The 25,612-nt window shown below is 44.1% G+C and overlaps 1 protein-coding gene across 8 annotated transcripts in view; it reads left to right on the forward strand.

The window, feature by feature from the left end:
* Positions 1-25,404, forward strand: part of PCED1B (PC-esterase domain containing 1B) — a 111,175-nt gene extending 85,771 nt beyond the window's left edge. For 3 of the 8 annotated variants that reach the window (XM_064490908.1, XM_031462703.2, XM_031462702.2), the window contains 2 exons: positions 2,535-2,707; positions 23,685-25,404. In XM_064490908.1, coding sequence (XP_064346978.1) covers positions 23,804-25,120 — 1,317 coding nt within the window. In that variant the 5' untranslated portion in view covers positions 2,535-2,707; positions 23,685-23,803 and the 3' untranslated portion in view covers positions 25,121-25,404. Of the gene's footprint in view, positions 1-2,534; positions 2,708-11,670; positions 11,765-16,396; positions 17,878-21,018 lie in introns of those variants that run through there. The other 5 variants (XM_064490912.1, XM_064490909.1, XM_064490911.1 and 2 more) reach the window with 5 other exon arrangements.
* The last annotated feature ends 208 nt before the right edge of the window (positions 25,405-25,612 follow it).

The raw sequence follows: 25,612 nt of genomic DNA on the forward strand, positions 1-25,612 counted from the left end.
CTGAGAAATTGTGCCAAAATTGGCCTATCAAGAAATTATGCTGCGTGGCAGAAGCACATGAGTGTTCAGGCTCCGCCAGACTCGACGTTGTCTGGGAAACTGTTACTGGTTTCTGCTACAGCTAGAAGGGAAAGTGTCTGTTCCTGAGGCAAGAATGCTTTCAGAATTCTCTGTCTCTGGCCCTTCTGTAGCTTCTGCAGTCCTCACAGATTCCCTGCCTTCCACTCTCTGCTCCCGTTTGATCTGTTTGTATGTGGTCCCCCATTCCCAGGTGTTTGCTCAAATTTGACTCCCTCACTAACCTAGACAGAAGTAAAAAACCAACAACTGCAAAGCTGTTTGGTTTTACCCACATGCTGCCTTTCTTTCTTTTTTTAAACCAATGTTTAAAAATCAGAATCTACCTCATAAAAAGCTTTAAAGCTTTTCTTTTTCAAAAATTGGATACTGGAGCCGTATTTGCTCCTGAAGAAATCTGCTAGAGCAGAGTGGCTCCCGCGCACTTAGATGATACAGGTGTTCTCCAGTTTGCCACAATCCCCACCCTTCCGCAATATCTCTGACTCTGAGGCTGAGGATTATATTTGCATTTACCACTATAATTTCACTTCTGTTTTTTTTCCTTATGATAGAGAAGTATTCTCTATTCCCATGCATTTATCAGAAGTGGCAAAAGAAGAGATATAAAAGGTTTACGAATTTCAAAAAAAAATAGTCATCCTTCAGTATCCACAGGAATTGGTTCCAGGACCCCCAGAACATACCAAAGTACATGGATTGTCAATTCCCTTGTATCAAATGATGTAATATTTGCATATAACCTATGCACATCCTCTTGTATACTTTAAGTCATCTCTAGATTATGTATAATATTTAATACAATGTAAATACTATGTAGATAGTTGGCAGCATGCAGCCAATTCAAGTTTTACTTTTTAGAAATTTTTGGAACTTTTTGGAATTTTTTTTTTGTGGGGGGAGGATATTTTCAATTGCCAGTTGGTTGATTCTGTGGATGTGGACAGAACCCACAAAAACAGAAGGTTGTACAGTTCTTGGAGGAAACAAAGACGATTCCCACATGTTTACTATGCAAAGTGAGTGTGCAAAGAGCAGACGCTACTCATTTACCGTCTTCCATCTCATGTCTAATCCCTACAGGCCCCAGAGCTTGCAGCTCCTGGTCTGGTTCTCAGACATCTGGGTCTTCCCAGAGTGTGTACCAGGCTCCGGATTAGTCCCAGCTGGAGCTTGTTGCCTAGTTTCCTTAATCTCCCTCTGCCTATGGACCAGAACAGGCAGATCATACATCTAGAAATCAGGGTTCTGGTGGCTCTAATTGCTTCTCCTCATTTACCTGCCTCATTGTCTGCAAATCAGCTGATTTCTACGGATGAGCCATAACATTTCCTTCTAATTTAGTGGTAAATGCTATATATTCAGTGATTCTTAATGAAAAAGAATCTGGATATCCTAGTTTGGTTACCTCCCTGATCATTTCGTCTTCCTTGGAATTGAGATTATGTCTAGATTGTGATAACTAGCAATTAGTTTATCCAATAGTTTTTTTTTTAATCTATGTATAAAAGAAGGAAAGGGAGGGAGGGAAGGAAGGAGCTGGCAGGAAGAGGAATGTGAGCAGCGCTCAGGGAATGTTCACCGTAACATGACCAGTAGTTGGCACCAGGCCGAATGCATTTTGCTCTAAGTCCTCTCTCCTTGGCAGTTCTTTCTTTCAGCCTCTTGGATACAAGGCAAAACTGTATTTCCATTTTCTGCACTCTCTTGAAATTAACCATTTTTAAAAATTCTAGGTTTTTAAAAACCTGGTGTGTTGGAAAGGACGATGAGGAAACAGATCTGAGTGTGGTCGCAGGTGCTGCTGTACGCTCAGCTCCCATCTGCGCCCCTAGATCCCAGCACCCACCCCCAGGTGACCAGAGAGCTTAGCCAGTGTCTGCTCCCCCTGAAAATAGATGGCGTCTGAATGGCCAGGAACTTTCACAGACTCACCCGGGAGAACTGGGCCCAACTTTGTTGGCCTTGGGGTAAACATCTCACTGGAAGGGGCTTCGAGTGGGATGTCAGCAGACAATCAGATGGTACAATCAAAAGCTTGTCGGGAGAAGGTGGAGACCGAGGTTACCATGGTGGTCTCTGGCTGAGGACCTTCGGGGAAAAGTCTTTTCAGGTCCTGTGGTCAAAGCACCAAGAAAAGGGGTGTCAGCCTGAAAGACTGAGGGCTACATTAATTTACACCTTTGTCCCCAGAAGGTAAAATAAACGATTAGGATAATCCCGGTGTGGTTTGAAGAAGCGTGTGGGGTGGGTTGAGAGGAAGTGGGGAGCCGGCAGCCCGGCTCATCTGGGAGCACAGAGAGGAGTGGAGACCCGGTATAATTAGCTCTTTGAAAGAGGAAGTCCTGAGCCACCTTGCGGAGCAGCCTGAGGCCACAGGGCCGTGCCCTCCAGCGGGTTGAGGCTGCTGCCCCCACCCAAGCCTGCTGACGGAAGCGCTGTCTCTCTCCTGATAGGACGAGGATGACCCGGCAGATCGGGCAGGGGGCCAGGAGGAACTCCCGAGTGCCTTCTCATCTTAGCCTCGGTGACAGTGTGGCGTGCCCCCTGACCTCTCCTCCTTTCTCCTCTGGACTAAGCGATGACATGAAGGGACGTGGCAATAAGGAAATTATCCTCGCCTGAACATGTGAGTATGCTTTCCTTGTCATCAGACACGGCCACAAGGTAATAGACGCCTCTGGCCAGTGAGCTGGGTCCCGGCCCCGGCCATCATCTGTACATCGCCTGTTCTTAGGACATCCACTGAGAGAACTTACTCAGACAAAACATATGGGGGGCTCTTTCCATTTGGGGCTTTCCCACTTAAAGAAATAATAAGCTCCTTGTCTAGTTCTCTTTGACCGACTCAGCAGCCAACAGGCAGGGTTTGCAGATTTTTCTTAGCCTACTTCCTCCTAAAACCTAAGTCTGTGGTTAATCACGCTCTGCAAGAGACAGTTTCTCCTTCAGCCTGGGGGCTGACATTCTGTGACTCCACCAAACATCCAGGACTTCTGAGCTTGCTGTCACTCGACACAACCTGAAACCAAAACAGTGACACTTTCAGAGATGGACTTGGTGAAGTCAACTTAGCACCAATCTTTGTTCCTCACAGGTCAAAACAGCCTGCCTGGCTTTGCCACGGTATTTTAATTTCTGTTTCCATTGGGTTTTTCTTTTACATTTTTAAAAAAAAATTCTTATTTTTAATTGAAGTGTAGTTGATTTACAATGTTAGTTTCAGGTGTACAGCAAAGTGATTCAGTTATACATATACATACACATGTATCTTTCTTTTCAGATTCTTTTCCGTTATGTTATTACAAGAAATTGAATATAGTTCCCTGTGCCACACAGCAGGTCCCTGTCGTTTATGTATTGTTTATACAGTAATGTGTATCCTTCACCCTTGTTGATGTAGCACCACAATTGGCAGAGAAGTGCTGAGGTGCCCAGTGTTGAGGGTGGGCAGAGAGCAGGGACAGGGGGATGCGGGCTGCATCCAAACCTGGTTCCTTCCCAGCTGACTGGCCGGAGGCAACACCTGAAAGAACCTCTAGGAAGTCCTTTCCCTCATTTCATCTTCCTCGTGGAGACAGAGACACTTACCCTGCAGGGTAGTTTAAAATGTAACAACTAATGGACACCTAATATCTGGGTGTAAAGTAGACTCCCAATGAATGATAGCGGTGATTATTATTGTTGGTTTTGTAAAAAAAGAGTTAATACACTTAGAGTGCTCAGGGTAGTAGGCTCGGTGTTTGTGATGATTTATTCTTGTGATCTCGGGGGAACCCAGATGCCTTGTCACTTTGAGATCTGAGGTAAGGCTCCGTATATGGCTAACATGCTTGATGAAGGAAAGGCAGAAGGTTTGGTGTTTTCAGAAAAATGTTGATATGATTTAGCAGGTTAAATTCAGCCTACGAAAGGGAAGTGAAATGATATCTGCGTCTTAGGAAGAGCAATGACTGCAGGTCAGCACCTGGGGTGGAGGAAGAAGAGAACATACGTGGGAAGACAAATCAGGAAGTCCCAGCAGGACCGCAGATGGGAGCTGAGGTCGAGGCTGCAGGGAGGGTGGTTCAGCAGGTAGAATCTACTCTTCTCCTGGTGGAGGAAGGCAAGGGAGGAATCACAGGTGGCCTCGTCGATTTCTGTCGTGGAGCAATTATGGGGACACTGGCTTCACTTAACCTAAAGGAAGAACAAGCTTGGGGAATAAGATCATTAGTTGAGAATTTATTTTAAATTGGATCCTTGCAAAGTCACGGAGTTGATTCAGCCAGCAACAAAGAGTCATTTCTTTCTCCTTAGCAGTTTTTGTCACGTATTTTAAAACGCCTCATGATTTAACTCGCTTGCATCACCGAGATTAAGCACGTATATGGAACATAAACACAATCAATCTTTTGTTCTGATACCAATATGTTAGGTGACTTGAGTCCACAGTCATGCAACACTTAGAAATCATGACTGAGAAAACAGAACAGCGGCTTATGATTCAAAGATTTACAATCACAGGTTAATGACACTGGTAAACACCAGATTCAGAGATGTGAAAGTTATTTGTAGTTCTCCATCTTCATTTACTTAAATATATTTCAGAGAGTCAACAGCAAAATGTGTTAAGAAAAGGAATGTCCTACAGGTGAAAAATAGGAAGTCAACAAGAGGTGACCAATAATATTATCTTTGTAAATGATATTTGGAAAAACATTTAAAAGCCTGCTGTTTTACCAGGGGAATGGGAATGTGATACACAATTGATTTATAAAACAAATGATGCCATTTGGGTCAACCATTATCTTTACAAAGCAAATATCCATCTGAAGGCAGCCTGACCCGAAGCCACTTTTCACAGGGCTATTTTCAGTCATTTTCACATCTTTAGTAAGATTTTTCAAATGGTTTTTCAGTAACAAAAGTAATCCCCTCAAACACGGCCATAACCGCATTTCCAACACTGAATTATAATCACCTGCTTCTCTGTTTCTCCCTGGACTGGGGACTCTCGGACACGGAGACTGCATCTTATTCAACCTCATGTGTCTGCACTGTGCCTGGCTCCAGGGAGGCACTCAGATTTCCCTAACCAGGGAAGAAAGGGAGAGTGGCATCAAAAATATCAAGCAACTTCTACCTTCCAAGATGGACAAAGCAACTTCATGTACAGAAATTTAGTGGTTAATGTCATTTAAGATATTAGAACTTAGTGAGGAGGGTGTAGCTCAAGTGGTGAAACACAGTCTTAGCGTGTATGAGGTCCTGAGTTCAATCCCCAGTACCTCCTCTAAAAATAAATAAACTTAATTACCTCCCCGCCAAAAAAATTTTTTAAAAAGATATTAGAACTTCTCTATAAATGTGGTATGATCAAGTTTCAGACAGCTTTGAAAATAAAGGAAATCATTGCATCCATAATCCTACCATGCAAATAGATGAAAAGTTAGCATTTTGGTTTTAGCAAAGAATGTTACTGCTGTTAGAATTAAAGTATTATGTCACTTAAAAGCATGCATTTTTAAAAATATCTAGATTTTTTTTAAACTGACAGTGTTGTGAATAGCCCCCTCCAGTATAAGTTGAAAAGTAAAAGGCATTTTAAAGAGAAATTTAATTTTTTAATTTTTATTTTTTTAATTGAAGTTAAAGAGAAATTTTAAAAACAGATCATGAATGTGAAAGGTAAAGGAAGATCCTTTGCCCTGCCTCTCTGGATGGGAGAGAGGAGGGTCCTGGCATGTTGCAGGTCTGGGAGGGAGCTTCTTTATTTGCATCATTTATGCCAACATGGATGGAGGAAAGGAAATTTTTTTGTAACTAATAAATAGCTGAGTCAACTGAGCCACAACATAAAACATCTCAAATAGAGTGTCTGACAGCGTGGTCTGGGATTTGACAGAGCTCTGTTCTTACAGATGTGGTGACCAGGTGTACTTAGGGAACTGGACATGGAATATTATTCAGCCCTAAAAAAAGACAGACACAACAACATGGCTGAACCTTGGGGATGGTATGTTAAGTGAAATAAGCCAGACACAAAAGGACAGACAGTGCATGATTGCAATTCTGTAAGGTTTGGTAGTAGTCAAATTCGCAGAAACAGAAAAGTCGAATGATGGTTCCCAGGGGCTGCGGAGAGCAGCAGATGGGGGCAGCAGCAAATGATAATGGATAGTTTTTCAGATTTATAAGATGAAAAAGTTCTGAAGGTCTATTTCCCAACAATATGAATATACTTGTCACGGCTTAACTGTACAGTTGCAAATAGTTAAGACAGTAATAAAAGACAGAGAGAAAGAGACTGGAATCAGAAAACTAAGCCAGTGATCTGGAGTCTTCTAATAAAATTTAATATTATTTATAATATTATTAAAATATTTAATAACATGTTATATTATTTAGAGGTGAGAGACATTGCAAAATAATTCAAGACCCAATTCTCCTAGAGGACTAAATTTTTTTGTGTGAAAAAGGTGTACAACCTTTTTGTCTTCCCCTGAAATTCATGAGCTGTGGCTCTGGGACTATGGGACCAAGACTCAGGAGGCTTGGTCCTTGGTCCATGCTCAGCAGTGAGCCTGGCTGTGATGCAGACACTGGTTTGACTTCCCAGAGCCTCCACGTGGCCCAAGGATGATCTCCGTCGTCCTCTTCCACTTCTAGAGTCTGACCTTGCAGAGAGAGGGACACACCAGTCCACAGAGCTGTGCCATCAAACGGGGTACTTGCCAGTGTCTACGTTTTATTCAGTGGTAGTCATTTAGTCTATTTTTATATTGCTAAAGTACCAAGATAATTTAGTAATTCTTTTATATTACTAAAGCACAGATGTATGCACACTGACTCTTAGAATAAATTGAGCGTTTACTAAGTGCCAAGCACTCTGCTTTAGCACTTGGCATATTAAATCTCCACAACTGGAATGGGGCCAGAGAGGTTAAGCGTCTTTCCCAAAGTCACACAGCTCACAGGTTACAAACTTTGCACTCTGAACTCAGTTCTTCTGCCCGCAAAGGCCGTGCTCTGAACCATGAAGCTGTGCACTGGGACAGAATAGAGAACTTGCATAAAACATAAGAATTCTAAGAAAGTTTGCAAAAAAATGTTTACAAAATCCTGACGGAATGAGATCTGTATAAGTTCACCTCGTTCATGCCACCCATCCTGGTGAGACCACCAAATTGGCTCTTCTCAACCTATAACCTCCCAAAAGCCAGCAATTCTAGCCTTGCTCCTCAACAGTGCAAAAGTTTGCATGTCCTGAATTAGTGCAGTTAATTTTCTACATTTAACTGGGGAGACATTTTGATCCAGTCTCAAAAGTCTTAATATACTCTCAGAGAAGACTTTGTGCCCCACAAGAAACAAATTATTCACATGCACTTGAAAGTGCCAAATGCAAACGCTTTGAAGAGAAATTCTCACAAATATGTATTGTGTCGAGTCATACAAGCAAAGAAAAAGATATATTGTTTTGTGATTTGCCAAATTTGGGCCTCTTTTTAAGGTAGCCAGGCGTTGATTGAACACAAACACTCACCAGCTGGTTGAAATAAGTGCATTTATAAGTAAATATTTAGTGTGCTGATTTCTGGCCTGCTTGAAACTCTCCGTTCCAAGAAGATAAGAAAAATAAGTATTCCTTGAAATAGAAAACGTGGATAAAATGATAATGGCTTGTAGAAAGAGAAGTCTAAATTAATCTGTGGCTGGAACTATTAAAAAATCGTTACTATTAAAGGAACATTATTTTTGCCCTTATAGGCAGAATCCCTTTTCATTAATTATAATACTTGGCTTTTGTGAGTTTGGTTTTAAATCGATCATGGTTTAAAATAAATGATAAATTTGTAATGGCTTATTAACCTACATTAGGAGAAACCAAAAGGCCAAACCCCAATCCCGACTAACTACCATTTTTGCCTGCTCTGCCCCTGCACCCACGTGGCTGGAAGAGACTAGAGAAAACCAAGCTCCCGGGCTGGGCATCCTCAGTTCAAATGAGGGCTCCTGCTTTAAGTGGCCCACCGTGCTGCGCAGCAGCGACAGCCTCCCCGCCTGCCAGATGGCTGTTTCATACCTTCTGCTCCATCCTCCAACCTCTAATGCCACCTTCCCCAGGCGCACGCCCAGCTGGCGACCTGGACCTTGCTGCCTGTTCCACTGGGGAAATAACAACCAGGAAGACTCCCGCCAGCTGTCGCCTCCCCCACATCATGTGTCTTCCCTACCGTTTCTCTGGTGGAACGCTCGGCGCTGCCATCCAGAGCCAACCCCTCCACCTGGGCACTATGTGCCACCCCTTTCGCCAACTCGAGGACGTCGCCCCAGCAATTCTTCCTCATTCTTCCAGCCACATGTGTTTTTCCTCCGTTTACTGAATCGTCCCTGTAAAATACAAGCATGCTATTATTGTGCCCACTTATTTATTTATTTATATTTATTTGCGGGGTCGGGGGGAGGTAATTGGGTTTTTTTAAAAGGAAGTACTGGGAACTGAACTCAGGACCTCGTGAATACTGAGCATGTGCTCTACTGCTTGAGCTATACCTTCCCTCCTGTTGTTCCCACTTTAAAAGGAAATAAAACCCTCTTAACCCCACTTCCTCCTCCAGCCGACTTCTCATTCTCTGCTTCCCTTTACTGATAATAAAACTCCTCAAAGGTGGTACTGCCTCCAAATCTCCCCTCAGTCTCCCTTAACCACTGTAATCAGCAGCTGTCCCCACCACTCCGTCTAGGTCACCAGTGTCCTGCACGGTCCTAAGCCAACGGCCAAACACCACACTGGTCTATCCACTGTCTCTGACACAGACCGTCTGTCCCGGAGTCCTCCCCTGATACACGTTTTCCTCTTGGCTTCCAGGACCTCACACACCCCTAGTTCCTCCGGCTTCCCTGACTCCTCCTTTTCAGTCTCCTTTAGAGGCTCCTCTTCCTGACCTACGGCCGCAGTGCTGCAGGGCTCAATTCTCGGACCTCTTTTCTTCTCAGCTTCACCTTCTCCATTAGCCACAGCATCCAAACCCCGACCTAACTGTCATCTCCAGCCTGGCCCTCTCCCCTCGGCTCCAGACTTGCACATCCAAATCCCCGTTCAACATCTCACTTTGGATGTGGACAAGGAATCTTGAACGAACAAGCCCTCCACCCTCAAACCTCTTTCTCCCAATGTTTCTCCATCTCGGTACCTTCACCCCTCCTATTGCTCAGGCCAAAAGCCACGGAGCTAGCCTTGTCTCCCCTCCTTTCCTCTCACCCCATCTTACCTCCACAGGCAAATCCTATGACCTATACCATCAAAATATATCCAGAATCTGACCATTTCTCCTTCCTTGGCTAATGTCACTCTGGTTCAAGCCTCACCTAGCTTTACTCAGCTACCTCCTAATTGGTCATCTTGCTTCCCCTCTCCCCTCAGACAGTCTAGAGTAAGGCGGTGTTAGTTGTCTGCTCAAACCCCTCACAGTGGCTCCCAAAGTCCTTGCGCCCAAGTCCTTTCAGTGGTCCATGATCTGCCTCCTTTCTGCTCCAGCTCCTCTGTCTCCCTGTCTTGTTCACTCCGGTCTAGTCGCACTCACCTCCTTCTTGTCCTCCCTGCTCGGAGCTTTCTCCCCCCAGGTCTCCACGTGGTTTGCTCCATCACCCCCCTCCGGATTTTGCTCATCTTCTCCAGACCACAGCTGGACTTTTCTATCCTGCCGGGTCTCTGTAACAAAAGACAGATTAACCCTAGAAAAGCTACAAATGAGCCTTCCTAAGGAAATGAAGACCCAAAGGAAGGCTCAGCCTGAGTGTTTCTACGCTAGGTTTGGTGAAGATTGATATTGATAGGATCAGGGGTAAGAGCTAAGGGCGGTGGACTGAGGAAACTTAGCAAGGCCTGCTTGTTGGAATTCCCTCTCAGAATCCCTTTGTTTTCTGAGATAAGGATGCTCCCTTCTCTGGGTGTAGGGAGGGCACCTCCCACACAGGGTCTTATGACCTGCTTCAGGGGAGGCCAGAGAGTCCTCCCAGGACCTGCTGTTTCCCACAATCCTTCAGCTTAAAATATTTCATATGTTGAGCTGCTGTATCCTGGGGTAGTGTTGTGAGCCCTGTCATAACCCTGTTTAAAATTCCAACCCGCAGTCCCGACATCCTCCCCATCCAGCAATCCTTCCTCTTCTCTTTTATCTGATATATCATTTCACTTACTTTTTAGCTGTCTGCCTCCTCCAACCCAAATGTCAACTCTGTAAGGACTAGGATTTTTTTTTCCGATGTGTTATTCACATCTATATCCCTTGCTTAGTAACCGTGTCTGCCATAATGATTTTGAATGAATGAGTGAAAGAAAGAATGACTAGATGAGCCACGGATAGTGATACAGATGTATTTTATTACACACCACTCTGTCCCTGATTCTGTAGTTTATTTTCTCATTTATCCCTTGCAGTGTAGTGGTTATTATGATCACTATTTCACAGCTGAGAAAATCAGTCACAGGGGTCGTAAGTGACTACAAAGACATGCAGACATAAGGGGCAGAATCAGGTTTCAAACCTAAGTTTCTATGGCCCCAAAGCCAGAGATCTGACAGTTCACTTTATTCCAAAGCATCACAGCCCTGGCTTTAATCCTCACCATCAGCAGATGTGATACGTGCAGTCACCGTATCACAAATCAGTGTCAGGGTTTTGGAGTGGTCCCCAGATGGGGTAGCAGGCCCACACCAGGGGGACAGCCTGGCGCACATCCTTTTACAGGCTGATGGGAGTCCTGAGTTTTCTGCCCCGTTTCAAAGATCTGAATGTTTGGAACAATTTGGGTGATTAGCTCACCAGAGACTTTCTGCCATTCAACATCTGCTCCAAGTGGTGTTTGCGTTCTTTCCAGACAATCGCTTTCAATAAAAAGGGAAGTTGATGCTTGTAGAAGGAAGAAAGAGAGAATAAAGTATTTCAGAGAAATATAGAATATCTGTATAGAATGTTTCTGGGAGAATAGACAAGAAGCCTGGGGGGAGGGTAGAGCTCAAGTGGCAGAGTGCATGCTTAGTATGCACAAGGTCCTGAGTTCAATCGCCAGTACCTTTTCTAAAAATAAGTAAATAAATGTAACTACACCCCCCACCAAAAGAGACACTGACTTTGTGATGTATGAAAGGAGAGACTATTAGAATAGACAAGAAGCCAATGACAGTGCTGTTCCTAGAAAGACAAATGAGGGACCAGGGAACAAGAAAGGGAGGGGAACTTACTTCTCACTCATCCCACTCGTAACTTTTGAAGTTTTGTGCCATGTGCATTAACTAGCTTCTAGAAATAAGCAAAAGAATGACAGTGTGGGCAAGGTGCCCTGTCTGCCCCGCCCCCGCCCCCACCCCCAGTCCGCCCAGAGGGGACCACGACGATGACCACCTGCAGTCAGAACGCTCCACGTCCCTGGGCTGATCCCTCAAGGTGATTAAAGTCATTTAAGCTCTCTCAGGGTTTCAGTTTCACCATCTGCAAGGTGAAGATAATAATTAGAGCTCGCCTTAGTTTATGAACAAGGATCTGCTGAGACAGCAGATTCTACGTGTAAAACATTATACACGCGTCAGCTCTCATTCTCTTTTAGGAAAAAGCCAAGTGTGGTGGATGAGCCAGCTCACTGAGCCACAGAACATGAGATGGTGCCAGAATGGCAATAGTAACTCTCTCCATGTATCATAGTAAGTTCTTGGGAGTAAGGAAATCGGTGGAAAATCTGTTGCTGGGTCTCAAACAGATTCATTTTAAATTTAAAGAGGATAAGCAAGATTATCATTTGCATTATTTCAGCTCCTCTATTCTCTGGTTTTCAGATGATTATGTGAATTTCAGTCATCCGCCTCTGGATTGTTCTTTTATTCTCACAGTGTTCAGAAGAGCTGGAATCTAGAGAACCGGAAAGAGTGGTAGCTCATTTCTAACATCGCTGGAATCAAATAATGGCAAGTTTTTAAGTCATGCCATAGACTACGCTGAATTTTAAAATCCTAAAGTTAGACTTGCCACTCATTTCCAGAATTGCTAGCATCAAATAAATGGCACCTTGTCAAAGTTACGTCACAGACCACTCTTGAATTTTAAAATTCTAAAGTTATTGGTGTAGCCCTGTCTTAAGACTCAATACTAATTGTATGAAAATTCACGGGAAAATAATGCTAACTCATTTGATTTGTGGCTATAGGGAAGAGGATTAAAGCAATGTGTAAAGGGTGGGATTGATTTCTTAAGCCGTCCATTGAGCAGTCCGTGTAGTAAAGTAAAATGAGATGCTTCAAGAAAAGACACCTTTGTAGTCCAGTTTACCTAAAGCGTAGAGTTAAAGACAGAAACTAAGGGCACGGGGCATGTATTTCAGGACTGTCTTGGAGTCTGTTACTCTTGTTCGTCAGTTATTTTATACCGTTTAATGTAGCGGAGAGAGGTACCATCCTAAAGTGCTTAACGCCTCTCCGGAAGCTTCACTGTTTGGGGAAAACCTTTTTAAAACCTCATTTCCTCTTTTTTTTTTTTTTCCTTTCTTTTTCTTTTTTCTGATTTATTTCCTCCTCTTTCATCTTGATGTCTGTAGGGGAGTGACATCCCTCATTTTCCAAATCGTGTCCTTCCCAAACCAAGGAAAGCGAGCTCTGAGCTTCTCTTATCAATCCGAGGACCACTTCCCATCTCCCCCTCCAGTCACTTGCTGGTTTCAAATGGAGCCGTGGAGCAGGCATCAGGAAGTCCTCCTGGCTCTGCCCCGGTGTCTGTGTTTCCCCGAGGCCTGAGCAGGGCTAAGGGGGAGGAATGGGCTGTTCTTCCACCCACAGGGAAAAGCACGGGAAAAGTGATTTGAAAGTGGTTTGTAAGCTGTAATGCACCACGCAAACGTGCGGGATTATTACTTTAAAAAATTAACCAGAAAAGGGAGCAGTCTTCCTCTGAGCAGTTCCTCCTTGTTATTATCCCCCACTTCCTCTCCATCACTGTCTTTTCTTCCTTCCCTCCATTTAGTAGCTTCCTCAGCTGCAAACAAACCACAAAAGTAAGGGTAGTAAGAGTCCAGGGTCTGAACAAAACAAAGCAAGAATCACTATAAATGACACCCAAATTCCTGAGACACGTGACATGAAAACAAGCTCAGAGCCCACGTCCAGGAATATGCTCTGTTTTGATTTTCTTACCACTTTGTGTTTTCCTATTTGCCAAATTCTTAAAGTTACAGTCATCTATCTTCCACTTCTAATGCAAGAAAGTAAATGCTGACTCGTGTCATTTGCCCCGGATGCCACCGGAAATGGCATCTTGTCCCCAGATGCTGCCTCACAAACGTAGCAGCGCCCAGAGGTGAACGTATCTGCCTTGCAGCCCAGGCGCCGGGCTCTCCAGCCTGGCTGTCTGACCTCTAGCCAGAAAGGAGTCTTGTCTAGGGAAGAAATCTAGAACCAACTGAGAGGTACATTCTTTAATCACCAGTTTCTGTAATGAATACGTACTTGCCAGTTTCCCCATTTTATTTTAAGCATTAATTTCACATTTCTGACCAGCCTTTCTTGGGATTCCCATTTTTGGGGCACTTACTATAGGAAGGAATCACCATCCTAGCCCGCTCCCCACCTCTCACCCTTAACTGAACAGCCCTAAAGAGACAACTGTTATTTTGTAATAAGAAGGTTTCGTGACTGATAAACAATTAAATCTCTCAAAGTGTACAGTGCGAGGAAACAGCCAGTCATGAACCAGAGAACGGATGTGAAGCGTCTATTGTCTGTACAATCTCATATGTTGTGGTTGACCACAAAGGCTTGGCATCAGTTTTACCTCCCAGCTCTGCTTTCTATAAAATGGATGACCTTGGGCAGATGACTCAATCTTTCAAACTTAATTTTCGAATGTGTGAAATGGAGAACAATTAAGTACCGATTTCTTATAGTTCTTGGAGGAATAAATAGGTGAGCAGGTAAAACACTTAGCATACTGTCGGATGGGTACTAAATGACGTGGCTGAATAACAAGTTCAACTAGTGAAGAATAAGAGAAATGCTTCATTTCGTTGGAAAGTTCCCTTAACTGCTAAGTCCCGGCCCCTAAATATGCCAAGGTGGCTGAGAATAACAACTATGAACACCCTGGAGTTTACGGAGCATTTCATTTGATTTCCACAAGTAACCCTAAGATAGGCAGTGCAGAGCTATAAGGGAGAAGCGGGGAGCTCTACTGACCATGGCAGTAGGAAGAAACTCAGGTCCAAACTCCAAGCCGAAGGGAGGAGAGCACGATTTGGGAAGAGCCTGGTGTTGGAAATCAGTCGATGTGTTGGGTTCTCCAGCCTAGATTCCCGGTCTCCCAGCTCCCTCCCCTCCTGCATCTGTCCCTCCTCCTGTTTCTACCCTTGGTGGGGAAATCCACACCCAGAGCAGTGGGAACCCAGAGCTTCCAGATCCCTCTACATGTAGTGTTGGTAGCGAACAAAGCAGACAGAGACTGGCTCTTAGAAGCCCGTTTTTAAATTCAGAAGTTTGTTCGCCATAGAAACACTATTGCACCAGGTATTTGCATACTAATTAATACTGTTAATAAAGAATAACAACAGCAATAATAAAATCATACCCATATGAAAAGCTCTTTGGGGCAATCCCCCTAGAGGACGCAAGGTAGAACACACAAAAGTAAAGTGAGCCCTGGGGGTGACAGAGACCCTCGGCCCGCTGACTCACCTAGTGTTCCCATCACTGGTTAAGTGGGCTTTTGTGGTCATTCCTGGAGACAGAACTTTCAGAATCCAACCTGTCCATCAGTTGAAGCAATTTGGTCATTATTTGTGCTCACCCTCCCCCTGCCTTCTCAACCACGGGAGCTTTTTATTCAGCCATTGAATCTAGAGTAGTCAAAGTAAGTACAGAAAAATTTGAAACACAAATTAGTGCAGCACTATGAAAAAGAATGTGAAAACAAATATAAGTGTGTAAAGAAAGTGAAAACAAATATATATATGTGTGAAATATATATATATATTTATTCATGCATGACTGGGACATTGTGCTGTACACCAGAAATTGACACATTGTAACTGACTGTACTAAAATTAAAAAAAAAAATTAGAGCAGCAGTGAGTTTCCCACTGACCCTCAGAGGGAACAGCTAACTATCTGAGTGATGAAACAGAACCAGGTTGACTTCATACCTGTCCTGTTTTCTTGCGGAACAATTTAAAGCCACGCACCACACATTGCTCTGTTTTGTTTTTCAACAGAGAATAGAAAGGAAAACTACATGCAAAGTTTTTTTTTTTCTAGATATGACTATTTTTACCTCTTAATTTCAACAAATATTTATAGCCGGGGTTAAAAGCTCAGGTTCTGGGGCCTTATTTCCTCACATTTCAAAGAAGCAAACCAAAATCTTACGTTTATCTAATCAGTCAAAAGCTTCACCATCAAGAAGGGACAGTGCTGCCTCATCTTACTAGCTATAGAACCTTGGGTGATTTACAAACCTCTCCAAGCCTCAGTTTATTCATCCATAGAATGGGGAGCAATAACAGTTCCTACCTCACTAGGTCGTGAGGCTAGAACAGGCCTTGCACAGAGTAAACTTTCCACGGATGCTAACTATTATGCCTCAGTCACCAGGTTATGGCCTGAGGGGTTCAAGGATGGACCCCAGGACTAGGATGCACTGGGGTAGAAAGGCACATGGACAGTTAATTATAGTATAAAACAGAACCAAGTGCTGAATAGAGGCATCTGTCAGAGGAAGGGTTGACTCTTCTGTCTGGGAAGATAGAGAAGGCTCTTAGACAGAATGGTATTTTAAACTAGGTCTTAAAGAAGGAAGAGAATTTCAGGAGAGGAAGAAGGTAGGGAACACTCAATGCTGAGTCACAGAGCAAACATGGAGAAGTAAGAAAAAGCCCTCTGGGTATACGCGAGCGCTATCATTCACCTCCAGGCTTTGGGGAGACGCACAGAGGAAGGATCATACCCTGGGTTAAAAAAACAAAGTTTAGAAATGCTGGAGTTATGCCAGCCTATCAGATGAAATTGAAGATGTGAAATTGAGAAATATGAGAAAAACGTATCAAATGAAAACTCTCCCATTTTAGAAAGTGTTGCAATCAACGTCAGACACACTTCCTTAAGGATTAAGAGACGTCTATGGGAAGTAGAAAAGTTCACTATAGAATCTAAAACAGAGGTGAAATTGGTCACAGTGCTCAGCTTCCCAAAATCTATTGCAACATCCTCCTCCCTAAAGAATATTTTAAAAATTCTTTCTTTCTTTTTTCTTTTTTTTTTTTTTACGGCCAAACGATAGTTGAACTGTTCTATATCCAGGCTATCATTCAAGGATTTTTATGTTTCAGGAATAGTGAAAATGGCCACAGTCATGAAAAATAAAAATGGCTTGACTCAAGCATTTTAGAAGCTGAGTTTATTTCCATCTCGTTATCCCCAGCCAGGGTTGTAAGCAGAAATTATATAGCAGCTCTCTGAAAATGCGCCGCCATCATTCCCACGGATGATCAATATTTACCTTTAGGAAGATTGTGCAGAGGTCACAGGAGAATTATGTTAGGAATTCAGCCGCAGTTTGATGGGAGGCTAATGGGCGTCCTGAGAGTTTTGAAGTGATAAAAGGCCCACACAGACTAAATTACTCCTGGCCCCTCCCTTTCCCCCACCCTCCACAGCCCCCTTGGAACTTTATTACACTCTTCTGAAGACATCTGCGACCCAGGAGACAAGTTTGGGCTAGCTACATTTATTGAGCACTTAGAAATGTGGTGGATCTCATGCTAAGGACTTTACACGCGTTCATTTAACACTTGCTTCTTAAGAAATCCATAGTATTATTCCCGTTTTGTTGGTGAGGATTCAGAAGTGCGGAGAGATGACTTCATTGGCCCAGGGTCTCAGAGGCTAGTAAGTGGTGGAGCAGGATATAAACCCAGGGGGCTGAATTCAGGGCCCACCCTCCCAGCCCCAGCGCTTTCTGGCCTCAATGCGGGGTCATCTGCATACAAATGGTAATTGATAAGGAGACGGTTTAATTTGTTTCCATCCCACTGGGGACCTTTAGGGGGAGGGTCGCTATTAACAATTCTGCCCGGAAAACTGAGGTCAACCAGAACAAGTTTGGGCCAATAGGGATGTTTTTCACCTTATCGATGGACAACGAGAGAGCGGATGAATTTACCGAGGGGAGGAATGTTGAAGAAGGAAGGAGCCGAGGAGCCGGCCTTGAGATAGACCCACAGCTGGGGATCGCCGGAGAGAGAGAAGCTCAGGAGGATGCTGGGGGAGGTGAGGCTGGAGAACCGGGTGTCAGGCTCTCCCGCAGAGTTTTGAGGGGAGCCATCGACGGGGTCCCAGCCCCAAGGAGCTAGGAATGCTGCAGACGCGATAAAGACCGAGAGGTGGCCCCTGAAAAGAGCAACGAGGAAATCGTTGGTGATTTACTGACAAAGGTTTCTTTGCCTTGGCGGAGCTGGAAGCTAAATTAAAGTAAAAGGAGGAGTGAGTGGGAGGCGAGGACCCAGACGCCGCCAGTTCAGACAACTTTGTAAAAAGTGGCCTTGAAGGGGAAGCAAAAGATAGGACTGTCCCGGAGGTGGAGTCAAAGAAGTTTCCTTTCTTTTTTAAAGCAAGAAACGAGAATGTGCTTAAGGCTTAAGAGAGGAGCCAGCCCAGGGAGAGTGAAGCAAAGGTAGAATGTGTGATTCTCCCCTCTCTGGGGGACATCCTGAAGCAAGGTACCTGAGGAGGTAGGAGGACCAAGCCACCCGAGCTGAGGGATTCCCTGTACACCTGAGGAGGTACAGCTCTGCCCCTTTGGGAGGGAGGAAAGGGAGCCATGGGCTTGAGGTCTGAGGGAGGGAACCAGAGCGAGGTGCCGTCTTCGGGCTGGGCTTTTCCCCAGCGGGAGGGGTTGCTGCGCCAGGGGTTAAAGATGCCTAAGGCAAGACAGGCGCTGTTTGGTGAACACTGACCTTGATCTCTTTTGGTCTTCACTGTTACTCAGTGAAGTAGGAGGTATTACCCTTGTTGGACACCAGAAAAAAATACCAGCCCTAGAGCACACAGCTGTTCAGGGCCAGAGTCCACATCCGACTTCCTTGTTTCCTGGAAGTGAAAGGCACTGACTTGCAAGATCTTTCATTCTTGTCAGAGGAGTAATAGGTAGGGAGTTAGCAAATACCGTTTAAATGATGATTCGAGACCAGAATATGGAAGTTTGTCATAGGCCGTCCATGACTGAAGTCATATTTTTGCTTACATTTTGCTTCCATTGCTTTGATATTTTTTTCTTTTACTTTAGGAGATCCTTTTGTAAAACAAAAGGTTTTTTTTAATGGGATTATTGGAAGAAAGGCTCAGTTTATCAGATAGTTTATCTTTTGTCTATAGAAGTAACTTGCATATCAGGTGTTACGAACCCCCTACTTCATTCATCAAAGATGTCCCCTGTGTTTCTTTGTAGAATCCATAAGAAATCTTTGTATTAGACTATTACTGTGGGGAAAAATATGCTGCCTTAAGGATTTTTAAACTTGGTAATTTTGAGACTCTTCAAATGGGTGAAGTGCTTCTGTTGATATTTTATTACAAAAGAGTCACAAATTAAGATTTGGCCCCACAGGGACGGTACAGATATAAATTGAACATGTCCACAGTGATTCCTGCCTCCAAAGGAAGACTTGTGGTTACATGGGGCCAGTCTGAAGATCATTCATCTAGTTTCCAATTTCCATTTATGTCACATATTCCTGAGATGTTAGATGCAGTGTACAAGAACGCACTGAGTAGCCAAGTTAGAAGTATGGGCCATATGATAGGGCTGGGATGGGGTGGAGAAAGCGTGATCCTTGGGGACGTGAGCTGATTTGCAGAATGACAACTGACGTATCCGCAGATAGACAGTGTTTTCTCAATTTTTACTGAATTAATTAATGGACTGCAGAGCTGAGGCCCATTTTAGAGGTGGGGTTATTAGGGGTAGGGGATTGAAATCAGTCTAAGATTTTGGAAATCATCTTTCCGTTGCTTTATTTATCATACTATCTCATAGTACTCTTACATGTCTTTAAACATTTGTTCCTGAAATGACTTTTTAAAATAATGGGCTTGCCTTATTTTCCCCATTTTCTTGTTTATAGAGGAGTGACTGTTAACTGACTTGCCCCAACTCAAAAGATGAACCTTTTGAGAAACCCCAATCCACAGAAAATTCATTAAGCTTTCCCAAAGAGAAGTTTGAATCTTTTGCTTTTGTTTTTTTCCTTTGGAAACTTTACATGACATGCAGTTTAATTTTTGACAAGTTTAAATCCCACTTAGAAAACTGAACAAATTCCAAGAACTGGTAATCTATAGAGGTGAGTTCATGGGAAAAAAAAATTATTTTCTTATTTGTACCATCTATCCTGTTAAAGTTTAAGGAGATCTTGGAAAATTCAAATATAGATTTGATCACTAAAAATGCAGTTAGAAGGAAATGAACTATTTATATTCCTCGTATAATGCTGCAGTAAGACAGTCATGCGCAAGAATCTTGAAAACTAGTTAGAAGTACTTCCTACAGCCAATCAAAACAATTGTTAGTGATTTAAGACTTCTCTGCAGGGTCTCCGGAGTAACTGCCTATTACTTTGTCTCTTCCTGTAACTGATGATCAATAAGAAAAGAGAAAACCGAACCTGATTTCTACAACACATAAATGTATAAAAAATGCTATGTGTTTCATTTGTGATAGTTATAAAGCAATAGTCAGTGATTTATAAGTCATGGTTTATGAAGCTGTTGAAAAATTAATTATCCCCAAACAGAAATCTAAGCAAGATGCTTGAAGGTGATTTATTTGAGTAGTAGTCATTATTAATGTATATTTCTGTCAGAGCTTTAGCCAAAGCCCAAATTTTTCTTTGAAAACAGAAAAACATGGAACTACTTATAATTATGATTTCAGGGATCCTCATGAAACTTTTAAAAGTCAATTTTAATTTGAAGTTGGAATCAGAGTGCAGTGATCATGTGTAAATCTCCTCCGTCCCCTTTGACTCTTCGTGCTGGCTTTGATATTTTATTTACTTACATCAGTTCTAGCTACTAGGTCCTTCTTTGATATTTTTACATGTCCATTTTCTTACCCATCCTCTTGAGAAAAGAGGTTGCCTTTTTATACCTCCTCCTTGCACCTAGCACAATATCTAGTTCTCAGTGATCCTCACTGAATGAATGAATGAACAAATGAGTCAGTTTATCATATAGTTACTAAAACTAATAAGTGAGTTTAGCAAATTTGAAGCAAAGAAAGACTCAAGCTAAAAAGGCCACTGATCTGTTTTCAATCCCCTTTTTTGTTTCATTTTTATAAATAAAAAGACCTTTGACAATGGAACTTAACTAACCTTCCCCCCCACCCCACCCCCACCCCCGATCAGAGAAGATTTCAGCTCTCCAAAGTATTCCTCATTCACTCCCCCTGAAAAAGTCACTTTGTTTTGGTTAGGTTTTGTTTGTCATGCTTGGCATCCCACAGCAGTCGACCTGAGGATGTCTGATGTGTTAATCCTGTTACAGCTGTGGTGCTCTTGATCAAGAATTTCACGAATTTCCTTTCAGTTTCACTTCTAACTGGAGTGCTTCTTCCCGGTCATTTTCCCCTCCCATCTTTTCTACAATCCAGTCTACATGTTCCATTGTAGAAGAACAATAAGAAATTCTTAGGTGGCTGTTTTTGCCTGGTTTGACTCCAAGCCCTTGGAACAGCATCTGGGTGGGTTGAGTTTACTGGTCAAGGTACAGGGCAGCCAGAATTTTTCAAACACTGTGAGGCCCTGAACTCTGTAGAGTTTTTTGTTGGTTACTCTAAAGTCCAGGTCTTTTAATTTTTGCATGTCTCTTGCTTGAGATTAAAGTCTGGGATGATACTTTTTTTTTTTTTTTCTCACTTGCAGCCCGCCACGCACTAAGTACACATGGACCACCTCTCCTGAGCAGGCAGATTACCTACCTATGCTTAAAGGCACACCGAAACACCCTCCTCTCTTGTCCTCAAATATCTCCCTGACATGAACCAAGCTTTTGGATTCAGACTGGCCTACAGAGGGTTCTGCTCTAAGGGATGTCTCCTACAGAGACAGACTTTGGCATCAGTGGTTTTAAATCTTAGCTCCTTCCCAATAACATGGAGATACTAGAATTATAAATAGGATAACATTTGCAAAGCACCTGGCACCCAGTAGCTGTTCAGTAAACATTAGCTTTGTTTTATTCAGAATCTTTCACTTGCATCTTGTCATTTGATCTTCCCAGAACCCTGCTACACAAACAGCACAAATATTATAACCGCCCCCACCCCCTTTTACAGATGATCAACCTGGTGTTCTGAAACCTGCTCAATGATAATAATCCATGTCCATGCTATGTGTCAGGACATTGTTCTCAACACTTTCTATTTAATCTTCACACCAAATCTCTGAAGCAGGGGCTAAAAGTCCCATTTTACAGATGAGGAAGATTAAGGCAGAGAAAGGTTAAATAACTTGCCCAAGGACAAAGAGCTAACAGATAGAAGAGTTGAGATTCCAACCCAGATAGTGTGGCTCCAAAAGCAATGCTCCTCCCCAGTGTACTTAAGTGCCTCCATTTCCTACAGGTTTTAAGTAGCGGATTCGACTCAAATCTGTGAGTCCAAGTCTAAGGTGCTTCACACTCAGAGAAGGAAAGTATTGGGCTACATAAATACGACTGAAAGAGACAGCCCTGGGCTGTCAGATCTTCCAACCTACAGGAGAGAAATTAATGGAAAGGGATAATGTCCTATATTCTAGGGGACTAGGTACAGAATATGACCAGAGTTCAGCCCACATGGGGTGGCCTGGGAGCCCTGGAAACACTGGGGACAAGTTCTCTCTCCCCTTCACTTAGCACTTTGGAAACTCAGGTCTGTGTAGAAGAAACTTGTTCGCAAAGACCCTGAAGGTCCACCCCACCTGTTCATTCTGTTTTCATAGCACTTAGCACTCTCGACTGTATTACAGTTATCGGTGAATATATCTGATCTGTTCCTGAAGGGCAAGACCAGGTTTTACTCATTTTTATATTTATTCCCCACGTGGAGCATTTAGTAGATGTTTATTAAGTGTGAATAGAATGAATAAATTAATATGAACAAGTGAACATGCCTGAGCCTCAAAGAGATTTGTAGTTTGCTTTAATTATGTTTCCTTTTGTTGTACCACAGTGAGCTAAATCCTGTCTTTAAGCTTTTTAGCTGATACCAAGAACATTTGAATGAAGATTCAAATAAGCCAATATTTTCAACTGTTCTCTTAGGGGAACACTTACATTCTATCCACTTTCATGTTTTCATTTGTGTACTTGTACCCATTTAAAACCACAAATAGTGTATCTTTTAAAAACCAAATGTGTAATTTAACAATAGCTATCCACCACACCTATTAAAGTGTTTACTAATGCATGAAAGCCTAAATTAATATTTATATGCACAAGAGTTCATGGAAAAGGAATGAAACTCAAAGAGGCAGTTAGACTCAGGCTTATATACCATTTTAACAAAGAACAAAAGGTATGAGTTTCAAGGGACGATAAATTGTGGGGAATTGACTAGGATAAATTATGGGGAAAGGATATATGGGGGAACGAATGGAAAATAAGGGCTATTTTAGTCAGGTCTGTTTATGCACACTCATCTCGATGGTGACAATTCCCTGTCTTCTTCCTTGATTCTTCTCTCCTTGGTGGGGGAAAGGGGCACCTTCCTCAAAGGGAAATTTATGCCCTCCTTTTAGGTACATAAAGGGAGGGCAGACGGCTCGTCTTGCATCTTTTGATTCTTAGTGGCCTTCAGCTCAAAATATTTCTTATGCCAAAGTAGCATATATTTGGGGGTGGCATATTCCGATCTCCTTCAAATGGAAGACGACTATTACTGAACACACATGTGAATTATTTCCAATTTTATTTATTTTTTTACAAGTCCTGTTGATAAGAAACAGCTGCTTCCTTGTTCAAGAAATCTTGTTTTTATAATGTTTTCAGACCTGGCATAGGTACTCTTCCTTACGGTGCCTGTTGCATTTCATTAAATCCTTTTCAAGTTATTAAAACTGATGTAAAACTATATAAAATGTACTTAGAAAAAGAGGGTAAGGCCAAGTCATCTATAATCTTACTGTCCTATTCCAAGCTGGTTTTGCATATTTTCTTTCAATGTTATTTATGCATATCTCTTTAACACAGTTTCAGTGATGTGGGGCACACCTATGGTATGTAACTTCCTCGACTTAACGGGTGTATCCCATTCTCCACATTCTTCCTTAATGACAGTCCTCATTATTTAATAGCTGAAGAGTTTGCCCAACCATGCTGCACTTGTCAGACATCTGGGCTACCTTCAGGCCGGTGTAGGGAGAGAGATGCCCCGCGTGGCCTCAGGGAACCTGCGTTTCCAGGGTGTTCGGAGTCAAGTTTCAGGCATCAGCTGCGGCCTGACCAACCAGGGCTTCTGGCTCCAGGCTCCCCTCTTCCCAGGCTGAAGGGAGTGGAGCCCTGCCCTGCAAGTGCCCCAGGCCATAGCTCTGTCCCCGTCTCCCCACAGCCCTCCCCACACTGTGCCGGCCCGAGGTGGGTCCCTCGCGTCCGCCGTCTCCTTCTGTCCTAGCCTTCCGCAGACCCACCGAGTGAAAGGAAGGAGCTAGGCGGCGCGCGCCGGGCGTCATGGTCCACCTGCTGACCGCCGAAGTGCAGCAGCTGCTCCACAACAAGTTCGTGGTCATCCTGGGGGACTCGGTCCAGAGGGCTGTGTACAAGGACCTGGTGCTCCTGCTGCAGAAGGACTGCCTGCTCACTCACAACCAGCTCCGGGCCAAGGGGGAGGACAGCTTCGAACAGGACAAGCTGGTGCATGGAGGCCGGAAGAGCCACGGGCACAACGGCACCAACTACCGCGAGGAGCGCGAGTTCTGCTCCGGCCACCACAAGGTGCGCTTCTACTTCCTGACGCGCGTCTACTCGGACTACCTCAAGGGCATCTTGGAGAAGCTGCAGGCGGAGGAGCACGTCCCGGACTTGGTCATCATGAACTCCTGCCTCTGGGACATCAGCAGGTATGGGGAGGACTCCTGGCCGAGCTACCTGCGGAACCTGGAGAGCCTGTTTGGGCTCCTCCGCCAGGTGCTGCCCAAGTCGTGCCTCCTGGTGTGGAACACGGCCATGCCCGTGGGCGACAACATCACGGCGCCCGTCCTCCCGCCTGAACTCCAGGCCTCGGCCTCCTCCTTCATGAAAAACAGAGTGATGGAAGCCAACTTCTACAGCTCTGTGGAGGCTGAGAAGCACGGCTTTGATGTGCTGGACTTGCATTTCCACTTCCGTCGCCACGTGGACAGGCACCTGCAGGAGGACGGAGTGCACTGGAACGAGACCGCGCACCGGCATCTCTCCCAGCTGCTGCTGGCCCACGTGGCTGACGCCTGGGGGGTAGAGCTCCCCAAGCGGCAGCTGGTGGGCCAGTTGATCAGGGGTGGTCCAACCAGAGGAAGACCTCGCCAGAGATTTGAGAGGCAGCCCCAGGCCAGCAGAGATCAACTGGCCTTCCCTCCACCACCACCCTTGCCTCTGCCCAGGCGCCAACCCCTGCTTCCCAGGCCATCTCCCCGCCCACCCCTGTTCCCACACTTGCCCCCACAACCTGGTCCCAATCCCTTTCATCAGCTGACGCCCCCATTCCTGCCCTGTCCCCAAGATGACTATTCTCCTTCAGACCATCCTTTCCAGTCAAATCAATTCTTAAACCATTTCTATTCAGGTGCTCCCCCAACTCCCCAGACAGAATTTGCTTTCCAACCTGACTTTGTGTTGGACCCCCAGCCACCTATGCTCCCCTTGCCATCAACCTGTTACCAGCAGCGGCTCACTGTGGTTCACAGAGGTTTTCCCCGGTATCGTCCCCCCAGCCCCTATGTTCCCTGGAGAGGGCGGCCCAGACCTTCCAAGAGAAGGGCCCCAGTCTACCCAGAGCCAAGACCTCAATAGACTGACCTGAGCCTTATTCCTCCTCATGCACACAGACTGGGCAGACCGTCTGACTCTCCCCAGACAGACTGACCTTGTAACTGAAGCCTTTGGTCCCTGCTTGGACTTCTTTTTGTTCATTGCTGTTATCAATAATAGCAGGGAAGTTCGATCTGACCCATTCTTGTTGGCTATGGCCTCTACCTCTGCTGTCTGAGTGTGACCTCACATCACTCCTGCCTCCCTACTCCCTGTTCTTTGTCTTTGTAAATATAAAATTGGAATAAAGAACTTGTTTCATAAAAGTTGTTGTGGGTTTTATGTGTCTGTATTTAATGGTGCCTCTGCTTCCACTGACCACTTTGCTTCATAAGAGCAGGGACGATATCTGCTGTAGAGTGTAGAGTTACGACATTGTGATAAGCTACTCAAAATGGCATTTGTCTGAAAGATTTCTGTAAAATGGATGTGATTCCTTACAAACAAGCCAAAGAACTTTAACTTTTTGTGGTG

Source organism: Camelus dromedarius, chromosome 11 (assembly GCF_036321535.1).
Source record: "Camelus dromedarius isolate mCamDro1 chromosome 11, mCamDro1.pat, whole genome shotgun sequence".
Classification (NCBI taxonomy): Eukaryota; Metazoa; Chordata; class Mammalia; order Artiodactyla; family Camelidae; genus Camelus; species Camelus dromedarius.